We start from the raw sequence: 22,310 nt of genomic DNA on the forward strand, positions 1-22,310 counted from the left end.
CTCCAAGGTCATTCCATGCCTTTAAGTATAGTTCGGCTTGTTGTTTTGTTGGAAACTTATTAATCACCCGATTGTAAAAATGTTGAAAAAAACATCTAGATCAGTCTTTTCGTATTTTACACGATATAGTTGATGCATAAACGGATGTGCTAACAACCATTCCACATTAAATGTCACAAATTCTTGATACATTCAATTTTACAAAGCATTCCATGTGCTACTAAGCAACATGGGTCAAAAGAAAAGCCATTCATTCGATTTTAATAATCACTGTTAAACTAGTTAAATCCAACCAAATCCAAAACGACGCTTGAACAAGATTACTTTAACTCCACGGATGCTCAAATGTAGTTCAAGTTCGAGGCAGTTTCAACCAAGCTACGCTGGAACAAAATCGGACGCCCTAATTATGCCATATCATACATTTTGATAACTTTCAATCCAGTCAGCTTATACCAGGAATGATAGAATACCTCAAGGTCATGACAATGTCATTAACATCAAAACCAAACGAAACTACAAAAATGACTTCGATTTTTGTTTCCCACATAAGTGGCCTATCCTAATTTCTGATACAATAGATACATGTGCAAACCCTCATCTGCCTGCTCTACTATGCCTTGTTTACACGAATTCTTTGCCCTTCGAACAACTGCAATGAACAATAAGTAATACAATAAATGATCTAATGTGATGAAAAAGGGGTAGCAACTGATCCGATTTGCTATGAAAATCAAACAGTTTCAATTATTTGCAATAAAGGAAGAATCGTTTCCAAGAAATTCATGAGGAAAGCATAATCCATCAAGATAAAAGAACAATATATTATCAGTACCAACTCAAACATTTATCGACAACGTACTTTATTATTGTTAGTAGTACTAACACATGACAATCAGCAGGATTAGAAACACAAAGAAGCATACAGCTTGGAGGATGAGATGGGATGTTCTGATTAGTGATAGATAATACAAGATTTGCAGAAAATTACGCAGACAAAAAAGGCAACTAGGGACAAAATACCACGCAGATTAAATAACAAAATTGGCCATTCTAGCTCATGGTTGGAGATTAAAAAGTTCACTGAACAATGGAATTAAGTCAGATTGATGGAGGTGATTCTAGATGCATAAGTATTAGGTATATGTAGTACAGCCATGATTTGCAATAACATTTTCGATAATGATTTATGTTGCCTGTCATATGTTATATTATCAAAAAGTGTACGAAAACTGCCCTAAGAACGTATAAGAATATGAACCATTGGCTAAAGTGTATCAACGATTCAACAGAACATCCATAAATATGTGTAAGTGAATATATGTATGCATGTTATAATTAGATTCCACTCTAAAACATGGTACAACAGCTAGAAACTTACAGTATTGTTGAAAGATGAGATTGCAGCTTCTACATCCTCCTCCGAGGAGAAAGAAACAAACCCAAATCCACTAGATTTTGAGGTCCCTGGAACCCGGGAAACCTTTGCACTAAGAACTTTTCCCTTGTCAGAGAAAAGGGTTTTGAGTGTATCCGTAGTTACTTCCTTTGCAAGATTTCCAACATAAACTTTGTGGGGGCTGTCAATGAATTGAGACTCTTCTGCCTGAACAAGTGATGAGTCCGCTTGTAGCAGGGGTTTTTCGGTTATGTTTACTTTGACTTCACGTCCTCCAATCTCCTGTATAACAAGAAGATGGAGTTAATTGATTTCCAACAATTAATAAAATCTTCCAGAAACTGAAAAAAGTGCCAATAGAGTGCAGAGGAAGAAAACATTTCAGTAGATGATTTTTTTTTAACAGTGTTTTTATCAATATAAACTTATGAACCTTGGTAACACTTACAGTTCCATTCAGTTTCTCAACCACAGCATTTGCATCTTCAACAGTCTTCATCGTAGCAAATGCAAACCGGCGACTTCTTCCAGAGTACTTATCATACATCACCTACGCCCAAAAGGAAGGAATGATAGTCATCTCTTTTCTTTCTTATAGTAAAGTGAACCCAAACAAAAAAGCATTTTGTATATTGAAGGAAATAAATCCCCACACATATCTCCATGCTCTTGCTAAGCCATACATATCTCCCAACTTGGATTTTGCAAAAGTAAACTTTTCTCATTAAAACCTTGCATTTATAAGCAGTAAACATGCTTCATCCAATATTTTCTGCTAAAAGATTGTTCTGTTACTTGCAAATCCTCACTTACCTCAAGTACACTATTCAACCATACTGGAGCATGAAAAATACTAAATTGGTTGACTATTGCTGACAAAGATGATAATAATCATAATACCACGTCAGGAAAACACCTCGAGCAACATTAATATGGTGTTTGGCATGCTGCTTAACAAAATAAACAAGATACCCAATACAGAAAAGGCTTATAAGATATTGTTACAAAGGATTTCTTTGTTGTCTTGCATTGATCTGAGTACATGTAAAATATTTGTTATTAGGAGGAATGGTCATGAACAGATGATTCAAGCAGACATTCGAGGTGAAATTAACAAAGGGTAGTTTGTTTGAGGTCAAAATGTTCAATATTAGGATTGGATCATTCAACATTTTGTGCTTTTAAGGAGAGGTCGAGGAGAGAAATTTTAGCTAGTGGTATTGACCTAAATTGGTTTCATAATATTCACATAAATTGAAGAAAACTTGGTTTTACAACATTCACTTAAATTTCTCTTGGTGACAGCGAGCCTTGGCGGAATAGAAAGGTTGCTCCTTTGTGACCGAAAAGTCACAGGTTCAAGTCGTGGAAGGAACCTCTTCTCAAAGTAAGGGTAAAGCTGCATTCCCCGACCATCGAAAAGTGGGGGAGCCTTGTTGGCTAAAGGTCACCTAAATTTCTCTTGGTTTTATAATATTCACCTAAGTTGAAGAAAAGAATTGTTTGATTGTTTCTATCTGAAAATTCTAGCACATGAAATGACCATTGACCTATGCTGAAATATGAAATGAGGCAAAACCAAATTTCATAAAATATAACTGAAGATTTGTGAGAAGCAAAATCAGATTCATAAACTGAAATTCCCTTTGCACCAATTAAATTATCCTAACCAACTACCAATCACTCTTGAGCTCTCAAATCTTCAACGGCCCAACAATTAAAGCAGTACAATGTATGAAAAAACAAGAGGGAGGCAAAAGAAATATGTAAATTTTCCAAATACCTCAGCCTTCTCGACAGCACCATGTTCCTCAACAATTTTGGTAAGCTCAGCATTATCCACAGTCCTGGGAATGTTACCAATGTAGACTCTCCTGGCCGCCTTCGAAACTGGGTCTGCCGCGACTTCCTCGGCAACAGCGAAGAGCCTCTGTGAGTGTCTGGGGGTCAGAGTCAGATAGGAGGAGGTGAGTTTGTGATAGCCCTGAAATTGGGTCGGTTTGAGGATTTGGAGGGGCAGTTTTGGTGAGGTTTTGATGGGATTTGTGGATTGGTGAAGGAGATTGGGTGGTGAGAATATGGATGAGATTGTAGCCATTTTTGGTTCAGGAATGCGGGTTAATGGGGTTTTAGGGAGGAGAGTGGGAGTGATAGGGTGGGAAAGGACTGGGGAGGAAGGCTTTCAATTTCTTTCATTATCTCATTATCTAGCTGAGATTTTGGTCTTGGTGTCTCTCACCCGCGGGTGAGATAACATATTATTGGACCTCTTTCTCATTTTTCATTTTGAACAATTTTTTCTTTTTCTTATTATAAACAAATACGAATTTAGGGGTAAAACATAACTTTAGGTTAAAAAAATGGGACAAAAAAAAGTTAAGTGTAATAAACTGTGAATTTCACGACGCTCTCAAATGAGAATCAATAAATAGAAAATATAACAGTTTAACTAACGAAAGTATTAAAACAACAGAAAAATTAAACTTTAAATATGAAAGTAATATAAAAAAAAATAGTAAGATGGAATTTTGTCGATGACAATAAAGTGGAAATTACCCTAATAAAATTAGGAAAGTAGATTGAACAAAATGGTTATTTTACGAAAATTGCAGTTTAAAGTGGATGGTGGCGAGTGGTCAATTTAGAGGTTAGGTCAAGGGTTTTAAGGGTTCGGCCCATATATATACCCCAACTTTCTTCCCCAGTGTGTTTTGTGGCCGCGCCTTTCGTAGACGGCGAGCAACTGATACAGAGAGAGAGCGTATCTTCACCACCGAGTGTTAGCGATGGCGCCTAAGCAGAGGACTCCAAAGGTCACCAGAAACCCAGATCTCATCAGAGGGATTGGGAAATACTCGAGGTCCAAGATGTACCACAAGCGAGGCCTTTGGGCTATCAAGGCCAAGAACGGCGGCACTTTTCCCTGCCACGACAAGAAGCCCGCCGCCGACGCCCCCGCTGTCAAGCCTCCCAAGTTTTACCCCGCCGACGACGTCAAGAAGCCTCTTGTCAACAAGCGCAAGCCCAAGCCCACAAAGCTCAGGTCTATCCCTGTTTCTCAATCTCTGTATCTATAGATACTGTGTATGTGTGTGTTTCTTTTTGGCTGTTGATTGATGAGAAAATATGTTGAATTGTTGTCTTAATGCGTGTGGATTCTGAGAAAATGTGTGCTCCTGTGTGATTATTGTGTGAATTCTGCGACTTTTTAACGTAGGTTTTTGAATGACTACCTTCTTATCGTATATGTAGTTTTAGGTTGTAGAATTTTATTTTTTTGCCCCAAAAATACCGTAAAATTCTCAAAATTGAGAAATAGGTGGGATTTTGTATGCACAGTTGGGCCATTTGGGTGGGTACACATGGGTATTATTGCTCTGCATTTAGATTGGCACCTGAACTGTGGAAAGTGTTGAGGTGTGATGTATGAATGTGCGAATGTGCGTGCATTCGTTTTAACGTCTTTTTAGTCGGTTTCCATTTATGATTTTTAACACCCATTTCAATCATGAGGATATAAATTTTGGGAGCTTCGAAAGAGAAGATATATAGAGTAGAATTACAACATGGAGAGTAGAAATTTTATCACATCTTCTTTTCGGGACCTAACACACAAAAATTGCGAGATGGAAATGTTTTTCTTTTTCTTTTGTAGTGTGTACTTTAAATTGGAATCGGTTTGTATAGGGCTCAGATAAGTTTTCTGTTGTAGTAACCTTTCTGTGCTTCTCTCGATCTTTAATAATATTTAGGTTTAATCTTTCTTTATATTGTGTAGGGCCAGCATTACACCTGGTACTGTGTTGATTCTTCTTGCCGGGAGGTTCAAGGGGAAGAGGGTTGTGTTTCTGAAGCAGCTTTCTTCTGGCTTGCTTTTGGTCACTGGTAAGTTCTCTTGTTCTTCGTAAATGTCGTCTGTTTCAGTTCGTTATTATCAATTTGGTTTGGTTGATTTATTAGTTCTTAATCCTTTGTCAATTGCGCCGCTGTTTGATATCATTTTTTTAGATGGTAACTTGGTTTAATCCATATTAGTACAAAATACAAATATATATTATAAAGGAAAAATGCTCATGAACATTTAGTTGTTGTAATTTGATGAAGCAGTGGCAAATGCACATGGAAACAGGTCATTGTTTACATTGTGTGGTTAAAGTGATTAATTTTTGTTAGTGTGTTTGAACGTAAGTTCAGGAGACCACTTGGCTTTGCATGTTGGTGATTGAGACTGGTAGTTTCTATTCCTTCTGTGCCTTGTATCACTGTATTGGAGTGTTTCTTACTGTTCTTTCTTGTCATTTCAGGACCATTCAAGATTAACGGAGTTCCTCTAAGACGTGTGAACCAATCTTACGTTATTGGAACTTCAACTAAGATTGACATCTCTGGGGTTAATGTTGATAAGTTTGATGACAAGTATTTTGCAAAGGAAGTCCAGGCGAAAAAGAAGAAGGGAGAAGGCGAATTCTTTGAAGCAGAGAAGGAGGTTGGTTTTCTATCCTTTATTGTATTGAGTGTATACTGTGGATGGTCATTCATTCGGCTGTCTTTTTTTGTTGTTGTCTTCTAACCTTTGATTTCTTTCTTCAAATTGTAGGATAAAAATGTACTGCCCCAGGAGAAAAAAGAAGACCAGAAGGCTGTTGATACACCCTTAATTAACTCCATAGAGAAAATTTCAGATTTGAAGACTTATTTGGCCGCGAGGTTTTCTCTCAAGCAAGGCATGAAGCCTCATGAGCTTGTTTTCTAGAGACGAAGCCGAAAAGTGTTAGATTTTGCTTTCCTATGCTACAAACATTCCATTTTTGTTTGAACTCGATCCTAGTAGTTGTACTCTTTTAAGTTTTATTTGTAATTGACATCTGATCAGATGTTTCATGCGTTGTGCGAAGTTTCTTTTTCCTTTAAATTGAATGAGGCTTGAACCTACGATCTCTACTCTCACATCCATGTCATGCGACATGAGCTAACGGTGGGCTCAAGGCGCATTGTGAAAGTTGGAATTGGATCCTGTCCGAGGCATTGCCCTGGGATCCTCTTAACCCCTCCTCTTAACCGGACGACACGGGCCGTTGGATTTTGATCCAACGCTACAAACAGGGGTTTCTTTAAAAGTTATAATAATTGTAGCTGTTGGATCAAAATTAAATGGTCCGTGTTGTCCGGTCAAGAGGATCCAATTCCGTGAAAGTTTATGCAATGTTTTCTTTCAGCTACGTGAAAAGGGTAGCGGTTCTCACACACCCCGCTCCACTCCTTGAGCGCCAAGGGCTAAGTAAATACGAGCGTGCAAGGAGAAAAGCAGTATTCGAACATCAATCTGTAAAAACACTTCTGTATATTTATATAGTGGACAGTATAGTAACCCAGTAGCCAACACAGAAAACAGCAGCACCAGCATAAAACTGGGCATTTATTCAAGCTCAAGGTTTAATGAAGGTAAGCTAGTTACAGTTTACATTAGGACTTGTCACAAAGTAGTTTCAGAGTAAGCTGTCGGTCCGAGCGGGAAGTCTCTTGAAGAAATTGCTGGGTGCAGAAGGCAGCTTGCTCCGGAATCTGGGGTGTCTCAAGTAATACAACCCTGTAACCAAAGAAACCACCCTGAATGGAGTCACGTAAAGCACCACAGCTGCACAAAGACAGAACAGTACGAAAATGCTAGTTGCTCTTGGGTCTCTCCAGCTGAGTAGCGACTGAAATCTCTCCCCTTGCGTTGCTATGTCACCGACAACTGTCTGTATCCTTCCTGCTACGCTTCTGATCCGGTCGTACCTCATTCGAACTATATCGTGGGGTCTAGAGCTTGGAAATGTGTCAAACTCTTCATCAAGCTCGTCTGGGTGAACTGTCTCTGCCCATGAAAGTTTGGTATCCATATGAGGAGGATCTCTAGGCCTGAACCTGTAGTTCCACATTCCGATGAGGAACATGTAGACAAAAAGAGTTGGAAGTATCAACTCTGGATACCAGACCAGTATCAGAAAGAGAATGTGAACAAGAACAGTGGTCATGGAGTTCTTCCAGTTGCATACATCAGTAAACCACCGGTTCATGGAAAATATACCAGAAAGCAATGACATAATTCGAAAGAAGTTGGCCTTGCTTCTCCTCATGCTCCACATGTGGGAATCAACATCTAGCATGTACTCCACCACTTCTTTTCTCAGAGGCGGTTCAGCTCTGCCAAGTCTCACTGCTACGATGTTCATTGCTTGGTATCGTAGATTATCGACTTGGTTCACTGTGAAAGGATGTAAGTAATGCATTTTTGGCAGCAGGGGTTGCCTGTAAACATATATCATGTTAGCTATGGAGAGGGTGGTAAATCGAACAGCTAGTTGAAGCTCGCCCATTTTCTTTACTCCATTAGGCTGCAGAACTAGGAGAGGATACGAATGCGTATACATCCGATGAGCTTCAAGTGTTGATAGTCGAATACGCACCTTCCCAATTCGCGAATCTCTTGCTCCGTTACCTGCAGTTGATGTTTGCTTCTCACCTCCACCTAGGTGGCAGTTGTCAAAAACTCCCAATGTGATCACTGTGCAGGGATCATACACTTCCCATGTGTATTGCTCATTCCATTTAGGACTCAATGTGTCGAGAATTGTTCTGGTGCGAACCCATTTCTGGCCGTACTTAGCCACACAATAAGGATCTGTGCTCCCTCGGCCGTTCTTCATCTTCATTGGAAGAAGGCCTTGTGCACTAAGAATACCAACTTCCAAAATCCCAACAGGCTGCTTCCATAGCTGCCTCGCCGTTGGCCTCTGATCGCTTATGTACATTGTTGACTCATCTAGCACGTGATATCCGCCTTCAAGACAAACTCTCAGGTGTATCCTGCTCGAAAACTTGAGCTCATTCCTCCTGTCAGGCTCCAACACACCAAATCCATACTTCTCGAGATTGAACCAGCGCGAATGAACTGGCCTGTGGTCAAGCCGCTTCTCAAACACGTCAATTGGCATGCTTATCTTCCCCAACACCTCGTCTTTCGAAGGGTGGACTCTATCTTCAACTGTAACAACCAGCTGCTCCTCAAAAGGCTCAGCTGCAACAAAGACTAAATCTTCATTCCACAGTGGATTCGCAGTCCGACTTGGGCATATCTTGGTTCTGAGCACTTGGTTTCCAACCTGAGCTTTGACAAAGACTTCTGGGAGGCGGCTTCTGTCATTAGGCAGCACATCCTGAGCTTCAATCACATTCACCCTCAGGTACCAAAGTTTTGGTGATACATATACCTTGGATCGAATATTAAACACACCCTCACCATAGACACCTGCAGCATCCGAATGCCATGCATCCGGAAAGGCTTCATCAGCCTGTGTTCCCATCCAGACTGCGAGCATGATCTCACCTCTAACCATCCCTTCCCCGCGGCGGTGCTCCAGCCTGTACCACTGAGGAGCAAGCGGGCTGTCAGGTGGAACTCTGGTCGGAACCTCATTCAAGTCAAAAACCACCCTTCCAAGATAATCATCTCTTCCAATCATCTCTTTATCTTTCACAAAAACTTCCACCACCGATGACTGGATTCGGTCTTTTGAGAAAGCAAACACCTGGTTCCACTCTGGGTTCATTTTCCTCTCGAAATGCTTTGTTCTTCCCTTGTAGTTCCCCAGCTTTACTTCCACGTAAGGATCACAGCTTCCGGTAATGGAGCTGGGAGGGAGGTCTTTGGCTTTAACAACTCGAACATACAGATAAAACATCTGCTCAACAAGGTCATAAGTGCTTGTAAATCTTTCACCACCACTCATCCATCCTCTTCCTCCATAGGCTCCACCATTTGGCCACCTTTCGCCAAGCTGCGGGCTGGTGTCCTTCAATTCATAGTCGCCTTGCTGGTTATGAATATGATGAGCTTCTGAGTGAGCTGGCTGCATGGTTAGTGGGAAACCTTGAGGTTGTGTTGCTACCGATATGCCTGGTTGAACTTGATGCTTGTGCATGTGGTGGGATGTTTCAGTTAATCTTACTTCAGCTGGTTTTTGTTTGAACTCTTTTTCTTTCGGAATAGCAGCCAATACTTTCCTATTGGATTGTGTGTTCTCTGTATTTGGAGAAGCAGAGGGACTAGAAGTTGGGTTTTCTGGTGGCTGGGGTTGAGACTTGGAAGGAGAGGCTTCTAGAGGTTGTGGTGGAGAATATGGAGGAGCTTTCGGTTCAGATTCTAGAGAAATATAGACTTTTAGGCCAATCTCTCCCTTGACAGCTGAGAAAAACCACTTGTTTTCAAGAGGGAATCTTTGGTAAGCTTCCTCACTTTTCTGGACAATGTTTGAGCAAGGAATTCTCACTCTTCCAAGGAAGTTTCGGCCAGGAATAGGCAATCTCCTCTCGTTGAACACAGAGACTTCAATGGTTTGATGATGGAAGTTTCTGGTTTGGTCAATATCAAAGAAAAGTTTCTGGTTCCAAATGGGATTGAGATTTTTCGGAATAGTTTTGGTTCGGCTAAGCTTGTTCACAAAATCGACTTCTACAAATGGACTAGCAGATCCTTCGCCGTCTTTGGGCATAAGACCATGAGCATCTACCACTTCTACTACCAGCTTCATTGTCTTTTTGCTTACTTGGCTGCTGTGAGAATCTAGAGGAAGTGACGCCCCACAAGCAATCTGAAACAAACAAAGCGGTGCTTATGTTTATTTGGTGACATAAAGAATGTTTTGACGAAGAAGCTGCCTCTCAGTTTTGTTAAAAATTTGAAAGAAGGTTGAAAAACGGAGGGAAGCTTCAAACTTTTATAAAGTGGGAAAGTGAACCTCTGTCATTCCAATATTTTCTCAAAATTATGATCTATTTGATTAATTTGATCCCAAATAATCTGTTTCATTTTTTTATACAAGCGATGTTCTACTTTAAACTAATCTAAACTGTGTGTGGAGGGGGATTCAAACTCGGGTTCATAGGGAAGAGCATATCCGCTCTAACCAATACGGCTATGTCCACATCTTGCCTTTTTATCTTTTGAGGAAAGGAATCCCCCATGAACATGATGAAGTTCATTAAAGCAAACTTTTGTTTTTATATGCAAAACAAATAAGATGTTCTGGAGGCCTCTGTAACAAACTCAAACGGCATATAAGGAATCAAATCCCAGAGATGCTTTTCTTCGTATGGCAACAAGTACATTGCTCAGGGGTATAACCGTCATTTCAGGTACAAATTTGTTTACTTGAATCTGTACTGTGTTTAATGGGAGACACCATGCTTCATTATTTTATATTTTTCGTATCAGAAGAGATGGTTCTAATCTAAGCTACACTGAGAGAAGGTGATACAGTGCAACCATGAGATTAATACGAAGGCTCTAACCACCGAGACAATCGAGCACATGCAAGAGACAATGAGACATGCCTTTCTTGGGTAGGCAGCAACCTGGATGTGTTGTGAATTGTAAAGTAAAGAAAAGTTGGGAAAAGAGAGGGACTTAGCTCATGAAAGGCATAGTTTCTGATTGGAAGCTGCAGGGAGAGGGAGGGGGCTTGTGACCAAAGATGCTTTTCTTTCTTTCTTTCTTTCTTTGTGCTTTTCTTTCTACTCTTTTCTTACCTTTTAACCTTATTTATTACTCTTTTCTAATACAATGTTGAAATTCTTGGACGCCATGTTCAAGCCAGCTCAATTCCGATCCGATTCTCGTTGAAGTAACGTGTCCGGTGGCGGCATTGCTGCACTTTCAAAATAGTTGCAAAGAAGGATCTCCTGGGATCCCAATATTCCGTTCCGTATATCAAAACAGACTTTAATTGCCACACTAGGAAAATGAGAAAACTAGCATACACAAGATGTGAATAATAATGTCTTTTTATTCAGCGCGAAGGAATCTGCAACCGTTAGCTTGTCACTGGAAAACATGATGAAACTCAAAATGCTCCAGTTGTAAAACAAGTCTAATGTTTTCATTCTGCTCCAGAAACCAAACTTGGAATACTCATTTCGAAACCTATGATTCATTTTTCTTCGAGTCCAGCCGGTATCCTTAGCCTTTTGCCTTTGGCATTTTGCTTCTTCTTTCTTCTTAATTTCCTCAAATTTTCTGTAATATTTTGAGATAATAACCAGTAGGCTCACCCCGAATCGCTAAATCAGCTACCCCAAACCCTCCGTGACACAAGGCTGCTGCTTTTGTAATGCCATTGGTGCCCCTTTTGTTATTGCAATGCTGTGACTTCTTCTCTCAGTGGGACAAGTGACAACTTTCTTGGCTTGGCTCGCAAGTCTCTTCTCTTTTCAACACTTCTATAATATGAGAACTCTATGCTATATTATTCTTATGGGCTATTAGTACGGAACTTAAATTGAGGAGGAATTAGAACCAGATTCTCGTGGAAGTTGTTAACTAAATTGTCTTGAATCAGAGTCATTTTTTAATATTTCTTGTCAAAATTATAAAATGTTCTGGTGTATAGCACGCGCCGGACAGTGGAGAGTCCGTTTTATTTTATTTGGTCAAGAAATCTGAAATATTATAGGCTCTAAAATTTAATTAATAATCAATGTTTGAATTGGTGCTTCCAGGTGTACTGGTGGGTGTTTGGAGGTCGGTATACGACATTCAGGACTGGGATTTGGCACAATTCCAGTGTTTTAGTCGGAAATTATACTAATACTAATAACGGTATGTCAAACACCAACCCACTTTCCCTTTTTTCGGGTTTTCGAGTTTGGGAGAAATGGGTTCCCCTTTAGGACTGCTGAATTTTCGTCTAGATTTAGTTTGTTATGTTTCTTTTAATATGTTCAAATGGGATTCGATTCTATTGAATGAGCATTAAGTTTCTCCCGGACTCTTTTTTGTTGCCTTTTCTTTCCCCCTCCCCCTCCCTTTTTTGGCAGTGTGTAAAAAGAGTTGGTTGCTGGGAACTCTCAATACCAGTTGGTTGGCATCCCGATCGATTAATGGAACTAGTATCAGACACACGAATATGCGTTCATTTTGGTTATTTGTGAAAGATATTATTTCTGAATCTCAACTCAATGAATGAGTGAGTCAATTATCATTGATATATATAGGATTATAAAGCAATCGTGTAGAAGGATACAAAGACATAATTACAATCAAGTTTACAAAAGAACTAGAAAACCCTAACCCTAAAGAACTAGGAAACCCTCGTAGATAAGGCTGCCGCTCCCGTGTCCTTGGTGAAGTCAGATTCCTGGTGGGAAGTGGATCGAAGATCCTTGGTGGACACGGATACTGGTTTATCACTCCCCCGCAATCTGACAGGGAGGGGACGAACTGGAAGTTTGGACAGCAGGAAAGAAAACCAAGCTGCAGACAGGCCTTTGGTAAGAAGATCAGCCAACTGGTCGACAGAGGAGACGTAACCAACAATGAGCTCATTGCGAGTGACTTTTTCATGAACATAATGATAGTCGACCTCAACATGCTGCATGCGTTGTTGATAGACTGGATTAGAAGCGACTGAAAGAGCACTAATATTGTCGCACCAAATACGTGGAGGAACCAGGGGAAGATGAAGCTCACGAAACAAAGAGCGATACCAAGAGAGAGCAGCGGCTGTGTAGGCAAGCTAACAATATTCAACTTCAGTACTGGAGCGCGAGACACCACGTTGTTTCTTGGAGCTCCAGGAGATGAGATTGTTGCCAAGGAAGATGCAATAACCACTAGTAGACCGGCGATCATCAGGATCACCAGCATAATCTGCATCAGCATAGGCAGTGAGGTGAAGAGAACTAGGGCGGTAAACAATGCCATGATTTGGAGTAGCTTTAAGATAACGAAGTATGCGTTTGACCACAACCCAATGGACCGTAGTAGGCTTATGCATAAACTGGCAAACCTGGTTAACAGCAAATGCAATATCAGGACGAGTGAAAAAAAGGTACTGTAAGGCCCCCACAACACTACGAAACTCGGTGATGTCAGACAATGGTTCGTCATCCGTCAGGCTGAGGCGGTGGCCACTAATAGATGGGGTCGAAATAGGCTTGCACTCCAGCATGGTGGTACATTTGAAAATGTTAGTGATGTACTTGGTTTGTGTAAGAAGGAGGCCGGTGGTAGTGCGATGTACTTCCATCCCTAAGAAATAATGGAGAGGGCTAAGATCCTTCATGGAAAATAGAGTGCTAAGCTGATGAATCAAACGGGCGATATAAGCCGAGCTATTTCCAGTAATAAGAATGTCATCCACATATATTAGCAAGTAAATAATAACGGAGCCATCAAAAAAAGTAAATAAGGAAGAATCGGCATGAGATGAGACAAAACCTAAATTTTCCAAGTGTTGAGAAAAATTGGAACCATGCACGGGGAGCTTGTTCAAGACCATATAAGGACCGCTACAATTTGCAGACATGGGAGGGACGTTGAGGATCAACGAATCCGGAGGCCTGGTGCATGTAGACCTCTTCTGTCAAAGAACCATGGAGAAAGGCATTTTGAACATCGAGTTGACGAAGAGGCCAGTTGTAGTGAATAGCAATGGAGAGAATTAATCGAATAGTCGCATGATTGACAATGGGACTGAAAGTCTCTTCGTAGTCCAAACCTTCTTGTTGATGAAACCCATTAGCCACTAATCGTGCTTTATAGCGTTCAATGGAACCATCAAATCGCCGCTTGATTTTGTAGACCCATTTGTTGGGAAGAATGTTCATAGTGTGGTGAAACGGAACTAAAGTCTAAGTGCCATTTTGTTGTAATGCAGTGAATTCATCGGCCATTGCTTTACGCCACTCGGGATGTTTATTTGCCTGACTATAACAGGTAGGCTCAACCAAGTCATTAGCAAAAGTAGTAACATAAGCATATTTGGGGTTAGGTTTGGGAACACCAAGTTGGCTTCGAGTGATCATGGAATGGGACAAATTACTTACCTCGGGAGTAGATGAAACTAGTGGTGTGGGTGTAGTTGGTGGTCGGGTTGCAATAGGGGCCGGATTAGTTAAGGGTGAAGGGTGGGACTGGGTGGGACGTGGGGTTCGGCGGGTATAGACTTGAAGAGGGCGCGGGGCAGGAGGCTATGCAGTAGTAATGGCTGGTGGGGACAGGGAATGGGGCTGCATGATGGCAGGGATGGCAGAGATTGGAGTAGTAGGAGGTGGGGATGGGCCAATGGGGATGACGGGATCCACAAACGAGGAAAGGGACGTTGGTGAAGTAACAATGGACTCTTTATAGGGAAAACTGTTCTCATCAAAGACAACATGGAGAGAAAGAAAGACACGTCCCGTAGAGGGATCCAAACAGTGATAACCATGATGATTTAAAGACTATCCCAAAAAAACACAACATTTTGAACGAAGTTGTAATTTATTAGTATTATACGGACGCAATAAAGGAAAATAGGCACAACCAAAAACTTTGAAAAAGGAATATTGACGAGGTTTATGAAACAATTTTTCAAATGGAGAAACATGTTGTAAAAGGCGAGTAGGCAAACGATTAATGATGTAATTAGCGGTGTGAAAAGATTCAGCCCAATAAGAGGTGGATAAACCGGATTGAGCTAAGAGAGTTAGACCCGTTTCAACTAAATGTCGATGTTTTCGTTCAGCCAAGCCTTTTTGTTCAGGATGGTGGGGGCATGTAAGACGATGGAAAACGCCATGTTCATTCAACAAATTCCGAAAACGATGATTAACAAATTCACCGCCACCATCGGATTGAAAAGCCTTAATTGTAACACCAAACATATTTTCAACCAAATTTTTAAAAGTAACAAAGGTGGAGAAAACATCAAATTTTAAACGGAGAGGGTAAAACCAAGTATAACGAGAGAAATCATCCACAAAAACCACATAATACTTAAAGCCAAAGACCGATAAAGTAGGTGAAGACCAGACATCAGAATGAATCAATTCTAAAGGAGAAGAAGATACAAATGGAGATAAAGAAAATGGTAATTTATGACTTTTACCTAAGGGATAAAATTGACAAAACTTACTAGAAAATGAGCCTTTAAGGGGCAACTTATTTGCAGAAACTAACTGTTGCAAAATAGAAAAAGAAGGATGACCTAACCTAGAATGCCACAAAGCATCCGTTACACGTTCACCTAAAAAAGCAAAAACACCATGGGGTTGAGGAAAAGAACGAAAGGGGTAAAGTCCATTGTTACTTGGGCCTTGTTAAAGGATCCTCCCCGTCCGTGAATCCTCCACACGATAAAAACGAGGATGTAAGATAAAGAAACAATCATTATCACTCATAAAACGATTTAAAAAAATAATGTTAGTGGAGACGTGAGGACAAAAAAGAGTGTTAGGTAAACAGAAGGAAGTAGTTTTAGTACGAAGAAATGAATCACCAATTTTGAAGATTTGCAAACCTGGACCACCATGCACACCATGAATTTGATCAGTTCCATGATACTCACGAGGATTGTGAAGTTGTCCCACATCATTGGTTATGTGAGAATTGGCGCCAGAGTCGAAAAGCCATTGTTACACAGGCGGGGCAGGAGAAGCAGTGGGCGATGCACGGGACAAAGGGGCAGCCGCATAAGCCTGAAGACGAGACGAATGAACCCTTCCTTCATATGACATGTTGAGATGATTGAAACAATCAATAGCGGAGTGACCATAACATTGACAAATCTGACACTGAAGACGGCCAGGCGAGGAGAAGGCTGGTGCATGAAAAGAACCACTAGAAGTAGGAGCAGGGCCGAGGATGTTGTTGGAAGAAGAAGGTGGGCCACGGGAAGAGGCTGCTAGTGAGGAAGAAGCATTAGTGTAGGGACGGGAAAAGCCATTGCCACGAGCGTAGCCACCACCGCGGCCACCAAACGAACCACCACGACCGCGAGATGCACCATGGCCACCATGCACAGCAGCAAACGCAGAAGTGCCAACATCGGAGGGAAGAGAGAAAGCCTGGTGACGTTGTTCTGCACTGAGGAGTAAAGCTTCCAGAGCAGTGTAGGTGATTGGAGTATCACGAGCTTGGGCGGAAGCAACGGTGGTCTCATATTAAGGACCAACCTTGCTCATAATTATGGCAACCAAATCTGACTCAGAAACTGGGGCTCCTGAGAGGGCAAGATTATCGGCAAGAACATTAACCTTGTCAAGATAGTTAGCAATAGAAAGATCACCACGGGAGGTATTCATTAATTCAATCCGCATCTAAATAATACGGTTCTGTGAGGTAGAGGCATAGCGTTCTTGAAGAGACAACCAAGCAGAGGCCGAATCAATCTTGTTGACAATAGTAGCAAGAACCTTGGGAGTAAGAGAACTAGTAATCCAGGAGAGAATCATCTGATCAGTTTGTATCCATTCACTATACAATGGATTGACCTTGTCTGTAAATTTGCCGTTGTCATCAAGAAGGAAAGACAAGCATTGACTGTCACCGGTAACAAAGGAGAGGAGGTTGCGGCTGCGCAGCAAGGGGAGGAACTGAGCACGCTAGAGGGGATAGTTGTTGCGGTCTAGTTTGATGGTGAGAAAGTTTGTAACAAAGGGAGCAGCAACAGTAAAAGAGGAGGAAGAGGACGCCATGACTGTAAAGAACCGGAAAAAAAAAAAGAAAAATTAAATTGTGAACCTTTGTCGTGAGACGTTGGCTCTTGATACCATGAAAGATATTATTTCTAAATCTCAACTCAGTGAATGAGTGAGTCAATTATCATTGATATATATAGGATTACAAAGCAATCGTGTAGAAGGATACAAAGACATAGTTACAATCAGGTTTACAAAAGAACTAGAAAACCCTAACCCTAAAGAACTAGGAAACCCTCGCAGATAAGGCTGCCGCTCCCGTGTCCTTTGTGAAGATAGATTCCTGGTGGGAAGTGGATCAAAGATCCTTGGTGGACACGGATACTGGTTTATCAATTTGTTCATGAGTTTGTAAATATGTTCTTGCTTATGCGATTCTGCGCATTTCAATTGTTCAGCATCATTTACTCATTTTGAAAGCTTGTCTGATTCTGATATGCCGTAAAACTCAGTGTTGTGTGCTTTTTTAGTTGAAAACCCACATTGTATGAGAAAACTTTTGTACCAATGTTATGTGAAAAAAATAAAAAAAACACTTGAGCTTAAAGACTTCATTACTTAGTTAATTTCTTGCAATATGGCATTATTTGTTCATTTTGACACTGCGTAGAAAAGGGAGTGTGCTGAATTTATATAACGGGGCTTGTACTCTTTTATGCATCAGCATCTATGTCCGCCGTAGATTACTATGAGACACTTGGTGTGAGCAAGAATGCGAGTACCTCGGAAATAAAGAAGGGTTGTGATATCCACACACCTCATTTCACTTCTCACACACCTTTTAATTTTCGACCGTCAGATCGGATGAAATGAAGAAGATCAACGGACAGAAATTATTAAGAGGTGTATAAGAAGTAAAATGGGGTGTGTGGATAGCACACCCCATAAAGAAAGCTTATTATGGGGTAGGTTTTTGCTTCACTTTAGGCCTACTATACGTATATATTCACTCAATTCTTGTAGAATTGATAAATGCCAACTTCACTGCACACACCGGACGTACATTTGAGATGTTGGAATATAATTAATTTATATTTTACTGCACACACTGTTAACAAACTATAGTTGTTTTCCAGAAATCTTAGAAAACTTATATCATCATACTACTGCTGTAGGAAGAATAAGAGGCTTACATGTTCATGATAACGCATAATGTTAATGTGTGTTTAGTTACATATTTAGAAGTTTAGTCATTTTTCAAGTTGTTCTCGCTATGTAGTGCAGTTTGAATGCATATTTGATTTCAAATTGTTTCTGTTCTGAATCGCAATTTTCTTTGATCCTTCATCTCCCTTAATTATTTTGCAGCTAGTAAAGAAGCTCCATCTCCAGACACAAATAAAGATGATCCTGAAACAGAATAGAAGTTTCAGGAAGTTCAAGGGGCCTATGAGGTTTAAGTTTATCTTCAGAATTTATTTACTAATTACTATTAATTTATGAATAGACTTTTAATTATTTTTGTAGGTTTTGAAAGATGAGGAAAAGCATCGAAGATATGATGACGTGTTACTTCTATTCCTTATGTTTACTCCCTCTATATTTAAAAAAATAAAAAATAAATTCCTGCTGAGTCTGAGTATTCCCTTATGAAATGCTTCTGGTTGAGTAGTTAATGCTTTGTTAGTTTTACTTGACAATGAACTGGATAGGGATAACACTTGTTTACATTCTTAAAAAATCCTTAAAATTCATTCCTGGGTACTATCAAACGATAGTAATCACACATAAATTCCAGAATTTTTTCTCCTCTACCCCCTGTAGATGCAACAAGCACAGAAGACTTCTTTTCAACTATTAACAAACCTAGAATACCTATTACAGGTTAGGAAATCGAAAATGGTTATAGTTCCAGATGTTCCACTTTGAGAAGAAACTAAGATGAACTGGTGGACTTTTATTGTTGCCAATGTCAAGGCAGTTACATACTATAATAGTCCATGTTTTGCTAGGAAACCTATCAACTTCATGACCATTTTAATTAATTGAATCTCGTTGTACTGTACTTCTGTTGTGTGGCCCCTTTCATAGTTATATTATGTGGATGTGTTCCTTATATTGCTAGCTTTTGTTTATCACTATGTCACTAAGCACTCTTACCTCTTTCAGACTGGCGATGAGAATGCAGACAATGGTTTTCCCAAAAATCCACTCGAAGATATATTTGATAAAAATGTAATGACTCTTACCTCTTTAATATGTTATGATGATAGAAGACATATTATATGTTCTACAATGCTTCCTCTACATTTCCAAATTGCTGACTTTTGCATTTTTTTTTTTTTGGGGGGGGGGGGGGGGGGGGGGGGATGCTTTGGGTTTGGAATTGTATGTTATTGGTGGTGCACTGTTTCCAATGGAGATTAGATCTTCAACATCTTCCGTCAGATTGGTGGTCAAGATATCAAGGTTTCATACCACTTCGTATTTATTGTTGATATATATTTGTGCTTTAGAATGTTGTTCATGACATGGGTTTCTGTTCTTATAAGTACGCAGGTTACTCTAGAACTATCCTTCATGGAAACCGTTCAGGGATGTGCTAAAACTGTGTCATTTCAAGCTGCAGTGGCTTGTGAAGCCCGCGTTATGCCTGATTTGTTCACTTCTAAATGTCTTTGTTTCTTTAGGAAGCTGTCTATTGTTGAAATTTTGTATTATGTAGTTACCTTTTGCCCATAAGTATCACAAGGAAACATTTCAGCTAACTTATTGTTCTTTGGATCGTTGCAGGTGGAAGTGGGGTTCCCCCTGGCACCAGACCTGAATCATGTAAGCGCTGTAAAGGGTTTGGAATGGTCAGTTTCTTGAAGAATGTAAACCTAATTTGTTTTTGTTCTTTAATCATAAAGGATATCGCATCATCTGCTCTTGTTAACTCTTGGTTTGCTGCATACCCAGACTTTCATGCAAACTGGCCCGTTTATGATGCAGACGACTTGTTCTCGGTGGGGGGGGGTTCATTTTTCAATATTTAGTCTTTGTTTGCTGCTTACTGTCCCAACTTTTTTACTTCATAATTGTTTTGTCGGTTTTGGGGGCCGGCTATTATTAGATATATGCTTATATTTTGTTTTTTCAAGAGAGAATTGCTTAGATTTGAAAGTACAAAAGATGAGATGATTATAACGCTTTGGGAAAGTAAATGTGTTGGGGGTGTGTGTGTGCGCGCTTGTTTTGTCTCTATTTCTTATGAAGCACCTATTTTGTCAGTTAAAATATGTCTCAAATATGGTTGAAATATTAACAGATCATGTGTCAGTTAAAATATGTCTCAATGGTGGCATCAGTGTACACTGCTTTCTCATCCGCAGGTCCGTGCTGGCACCCAACCTGGTCAGAAGGCAGTCTTGAAGAAGAAAGGTAAGGAAGTCATAAATCTTTATAATTCAATTTCTTGCACTGATGATAAGAATTTTGAGTTCCCCTCTTTAAACAATTGTTATGGTCATATTATATGCATGTTTTATACCTCTTTTACTTATTATTTGGTCATGATTTTATATTAAATTGGTGAATTTGATGTGTTTTGCATGAGTTTTGTAGAAATAATGGTCGGAGATAAGTGTAGATTTTTAAAAAGAATTATAAGAAAAGTATGAAGGAATAACGAAGTGGACTGCTGCTATGTGAGAGTGGTGCTGGAATTTGGGCTTTATCAAATTAAATCCAATTTGGGCTTCATCAAATTAAATCCAATTTGGGCTTCATAAAAAGTGGCGGTTGGACTTTTCTAACAAGGACAAGGATTCTAATTCCTTATTAGGAGGCAGACTAGTGGAAAATATAAAAGGAGAATTGAGAGCCGGATCGGGGTGTGCCGCAAGGAGAGAATTTAGGTTAATTCAATCTCAATTGTAAATTTAGGTTAATTCAATCCTTGTTTGAACGACACTCTACTTATCACTATATTACTTGGACGATATTGTACACTTGCAAATTATCAACAACAACAATCCCAGTTAACTTTATAAAGAAACAAGTTGGATTAGGAATTGGTTTGTAAAAGTTAAGCTTCTGCTTCAAAGATTTGTCAACCTCTTCTTTTACTAAAAGCAGAGGAAAATGAGCAGAAAGAGAAATTTGATGCTACGTACTCATTATCTCTTTCCCGTAGTTACGCTCCATTTGTGAAGTAGAAATAATGGGATTTTCCAAGGATTGGTGTTTCTTATACTCGAGGATTGGTGTTTCTTATACTCGGGTTAAAATTTAAATCTTTACGCATAGCTGCATCTCCAATACCTTTGATGTTGAGCCTCTCCTGAATCTGATGATAACCGACATTTAACTACAAAAGTTTTCTTTGTATCTCCTGGATATGTGTTCTAGTTTTATCCTTCATCTTTGATATTTTGGCTTGTGTAAATCCATGTTTGTTTTGCTTTTCAATTTAGTAATATCGATTGAAACTTTAATTTATAATCTCCACTCCATGTGATGGAACAAATTCATTTCTCAGTTGACTTACTGGTAATGTATAACAGGGATCAGGACGAGGAACTCTTATTCGTTGGGTGATCAATATGTGCATTTCAATGTCAGCATTCCAACGTAAGTATTCCTGGTTCCAAACAACTTTTGTTAGTAGTCCGTTTTATATAACGTTCTAATGTTAACCTCTGTTTGACCATAATTAGCTATCGAGACACTGTTTTGTATATATAACTCGGAACTTGAGACTTGTAACTGTGCAGGAATCTGACTCAAAGGCAACGCAAATTAATTGAAGAGTTTGGCAAAGAAGAAGAGGGGGAATACGGTAAATGTGCAGCTGCGGGAGCATCTTGACGAGATCGGCATGGAGAGGGTTTCGTTGTTTAGATATAGCTGTAAGGACAAGGAACTTTCAAAAAAATTATTTCCGACCTAGAGAAATTTCAAATAGTAACTTTGAGCCGATCAACGGATAACAAATTACTTGCCTATAGGCTTAGGAGGAACTTTTCCGAACCTCACATTAAATTATATGAGGATAGGAGGAATCTTTTTCTTTTGTCTATTACTTGCACAAGATAAAAAGGAATCTTCTTTACATCACAATCAGCTCTTACTTTACAATCAGCCCATACTTGACAATCAAATTATTCTAGATAAGATTCCTTACTTTCCAATACGTCAAATACTATTATACGATTCCTCATGTCTACTTGTCACGTCTTGTCTTATCACATTCCACCACGCTTCCGCATGCTTCAATCCCATCCATCATTAGGGCCAAAATTATTGTGGAGTGGGTTTTGAATTCTTACTGTTGGGAAGGATCAACAATGGAGACATCTAAAACACCCTAATCAAAATTATTTTGGAGTAGGTGACACCAAGTTGTTGTTTGGTGGGTGAGACATAAAGTGTTGTTCATGTATCCAAAATTGTAAAAGATGAAGTTGGTGAGGCCTATGCAGAATTG

General features: G+C 39.8%; 3 protein-coding genes and 1 pseudogene across 3 annotated transcripts; 2 read left to right on the plus strand and 2 right to left on the minus strand.

Annotated features, from left to right (window-relative positions):
• Positions 1-379: 379 nt before the first annotated feature.
• On the minus strand, positions 380-3,590 carry LOC137734597 (small ribosomal subunit protein cS22-like). The gene is made up of 4 exons (XM_068473833.1): positions 3,183-3,590; positions 1,848-1,949; positions 1,382-1,681; positions 380-652 (listed from the first exon to the last, which is right to left on the minus strand). Exons 1-4 carry the CDS (start codon positions 3,495-3,497, stop codon positions 614-616), a joined length of 756 nt encoding a protein of 251 aa, XP_068329934.1. The 5' UTR covers positions 3,498-3,590; the 3' UTR covers positions 380-613.
• A 500-nt stretch (positions 3,591-4,090) lies between these two features.
• On the plus strand, positions 4,091-6,331 carry LOC137733515 (large ribosomal subunit protein eL6z-like). Its single transcript, XM_068472661.1, has 4 exons — positions 4,091-4,442; positions 5,178-5,284; positions 5,704-5,885; positions 5,997-6,331. Exons 1-4 carry the CDS (start codon positions 4,186-4,188, stop codon positions 6,150-6,152), a joined length of 702 nt encoding a protein of 233 aa, XP_068328762.1. The 5' UTR covers positions 4,091-4,185; the 3' UTR covers positions 6,153-6,331.
• Positions 6,332-6,759: 428 nt separating this feature from the next.
• LOC137735696 (FT-interacting protein 1-like) lies at positions 6,760-9,972 on the minus strand. Its single transcript, XM_068475142.1, has one exon. It carries the CDS (start codon positions 9,970-9,972, stop codon positions 6,886-6,888), a length of 3,087 nt encoding a protein of 1,028 aa, XP_068331243.1. The 3' UTR covers positions 6,760-6,885.
• A 1,841-nt stretch (positions 9,973-11,813) lies between these two features.
• Positions 11,814-21,691, plus strand: LOC137733489 (chaperone protein dnaJ GFA2, mitochondrial-like; annotated as a pseudogene).
• Positions 21,692-22,310: the final 619 nt, after the last annotated feature.

This window comes from Pyrus communis, chromosome 5 (assembly GCF_963583255.1).
Source record: "Pyrus communis chromosome 5, drPyrComm1.1, whole genome shotgun sequence".
Classification (NCBI taxonomy): Eukaryota; Viridiplantae; Streptophyta; class Magnoliopsida; order Rosales; family Rosaceae; genus Pyrus; species Pyrus communis.

Excerpts from the sequence above, each read along its gene's own strand:
- LOC137734597 (XM_068473833.1), bottom strand. The coding sequence starts at position 3,497 with ATGGCTACAATCTCATCCATATTCTCACCACCCAATCTCCTTCACCAA. Across the intron at positions 1,682-1,847 it reads TTGAGAAACTGAATGGAACT|GAGATTGGAGGACGTGAAGT; the intron begins GTAAGTGTTACC and ends CTTGTTATACAG. Across the intron at positions 653-1,381 it reads TCTCATCTTTCAACAATACT|TTGTTCGAAGGGCAAAGAAT; the intron begins GTAAGTTTCTAG and ends TGTTCATTGCAG.
- LOC137735696 (XM_068475142.1), bottom strand. The coding sequence starts at position 9,972 with ATGAAGCTGGTAGTAGAAGTGGTAGATGCTCATGGTCTTATGCCCAAA.
- LOC137733515 (XM_068472661.1), top strand. The coding sequence starts at position 4,186 with ATGGCGCCTAAGCAGAGGACTCCAAAGGTCACCAGAAACCCAGATCTC. Across the intron at positions 4,443-5,177 it reads CCCAAGCCCACAAAGCTCAG|GGCCAGCATTACACCTGGTA; the intron begins GTCTATCCCTGT and ends TATATTGTGTAG. Across the intron at positions 5,886-5,996 it reads TCTTTGAAGCAGAGAAGGAG|GATAAAAATGTACTGCCCCA; the intron begins GTTGGTTTTCTA and ends TTCAAATTGTAG.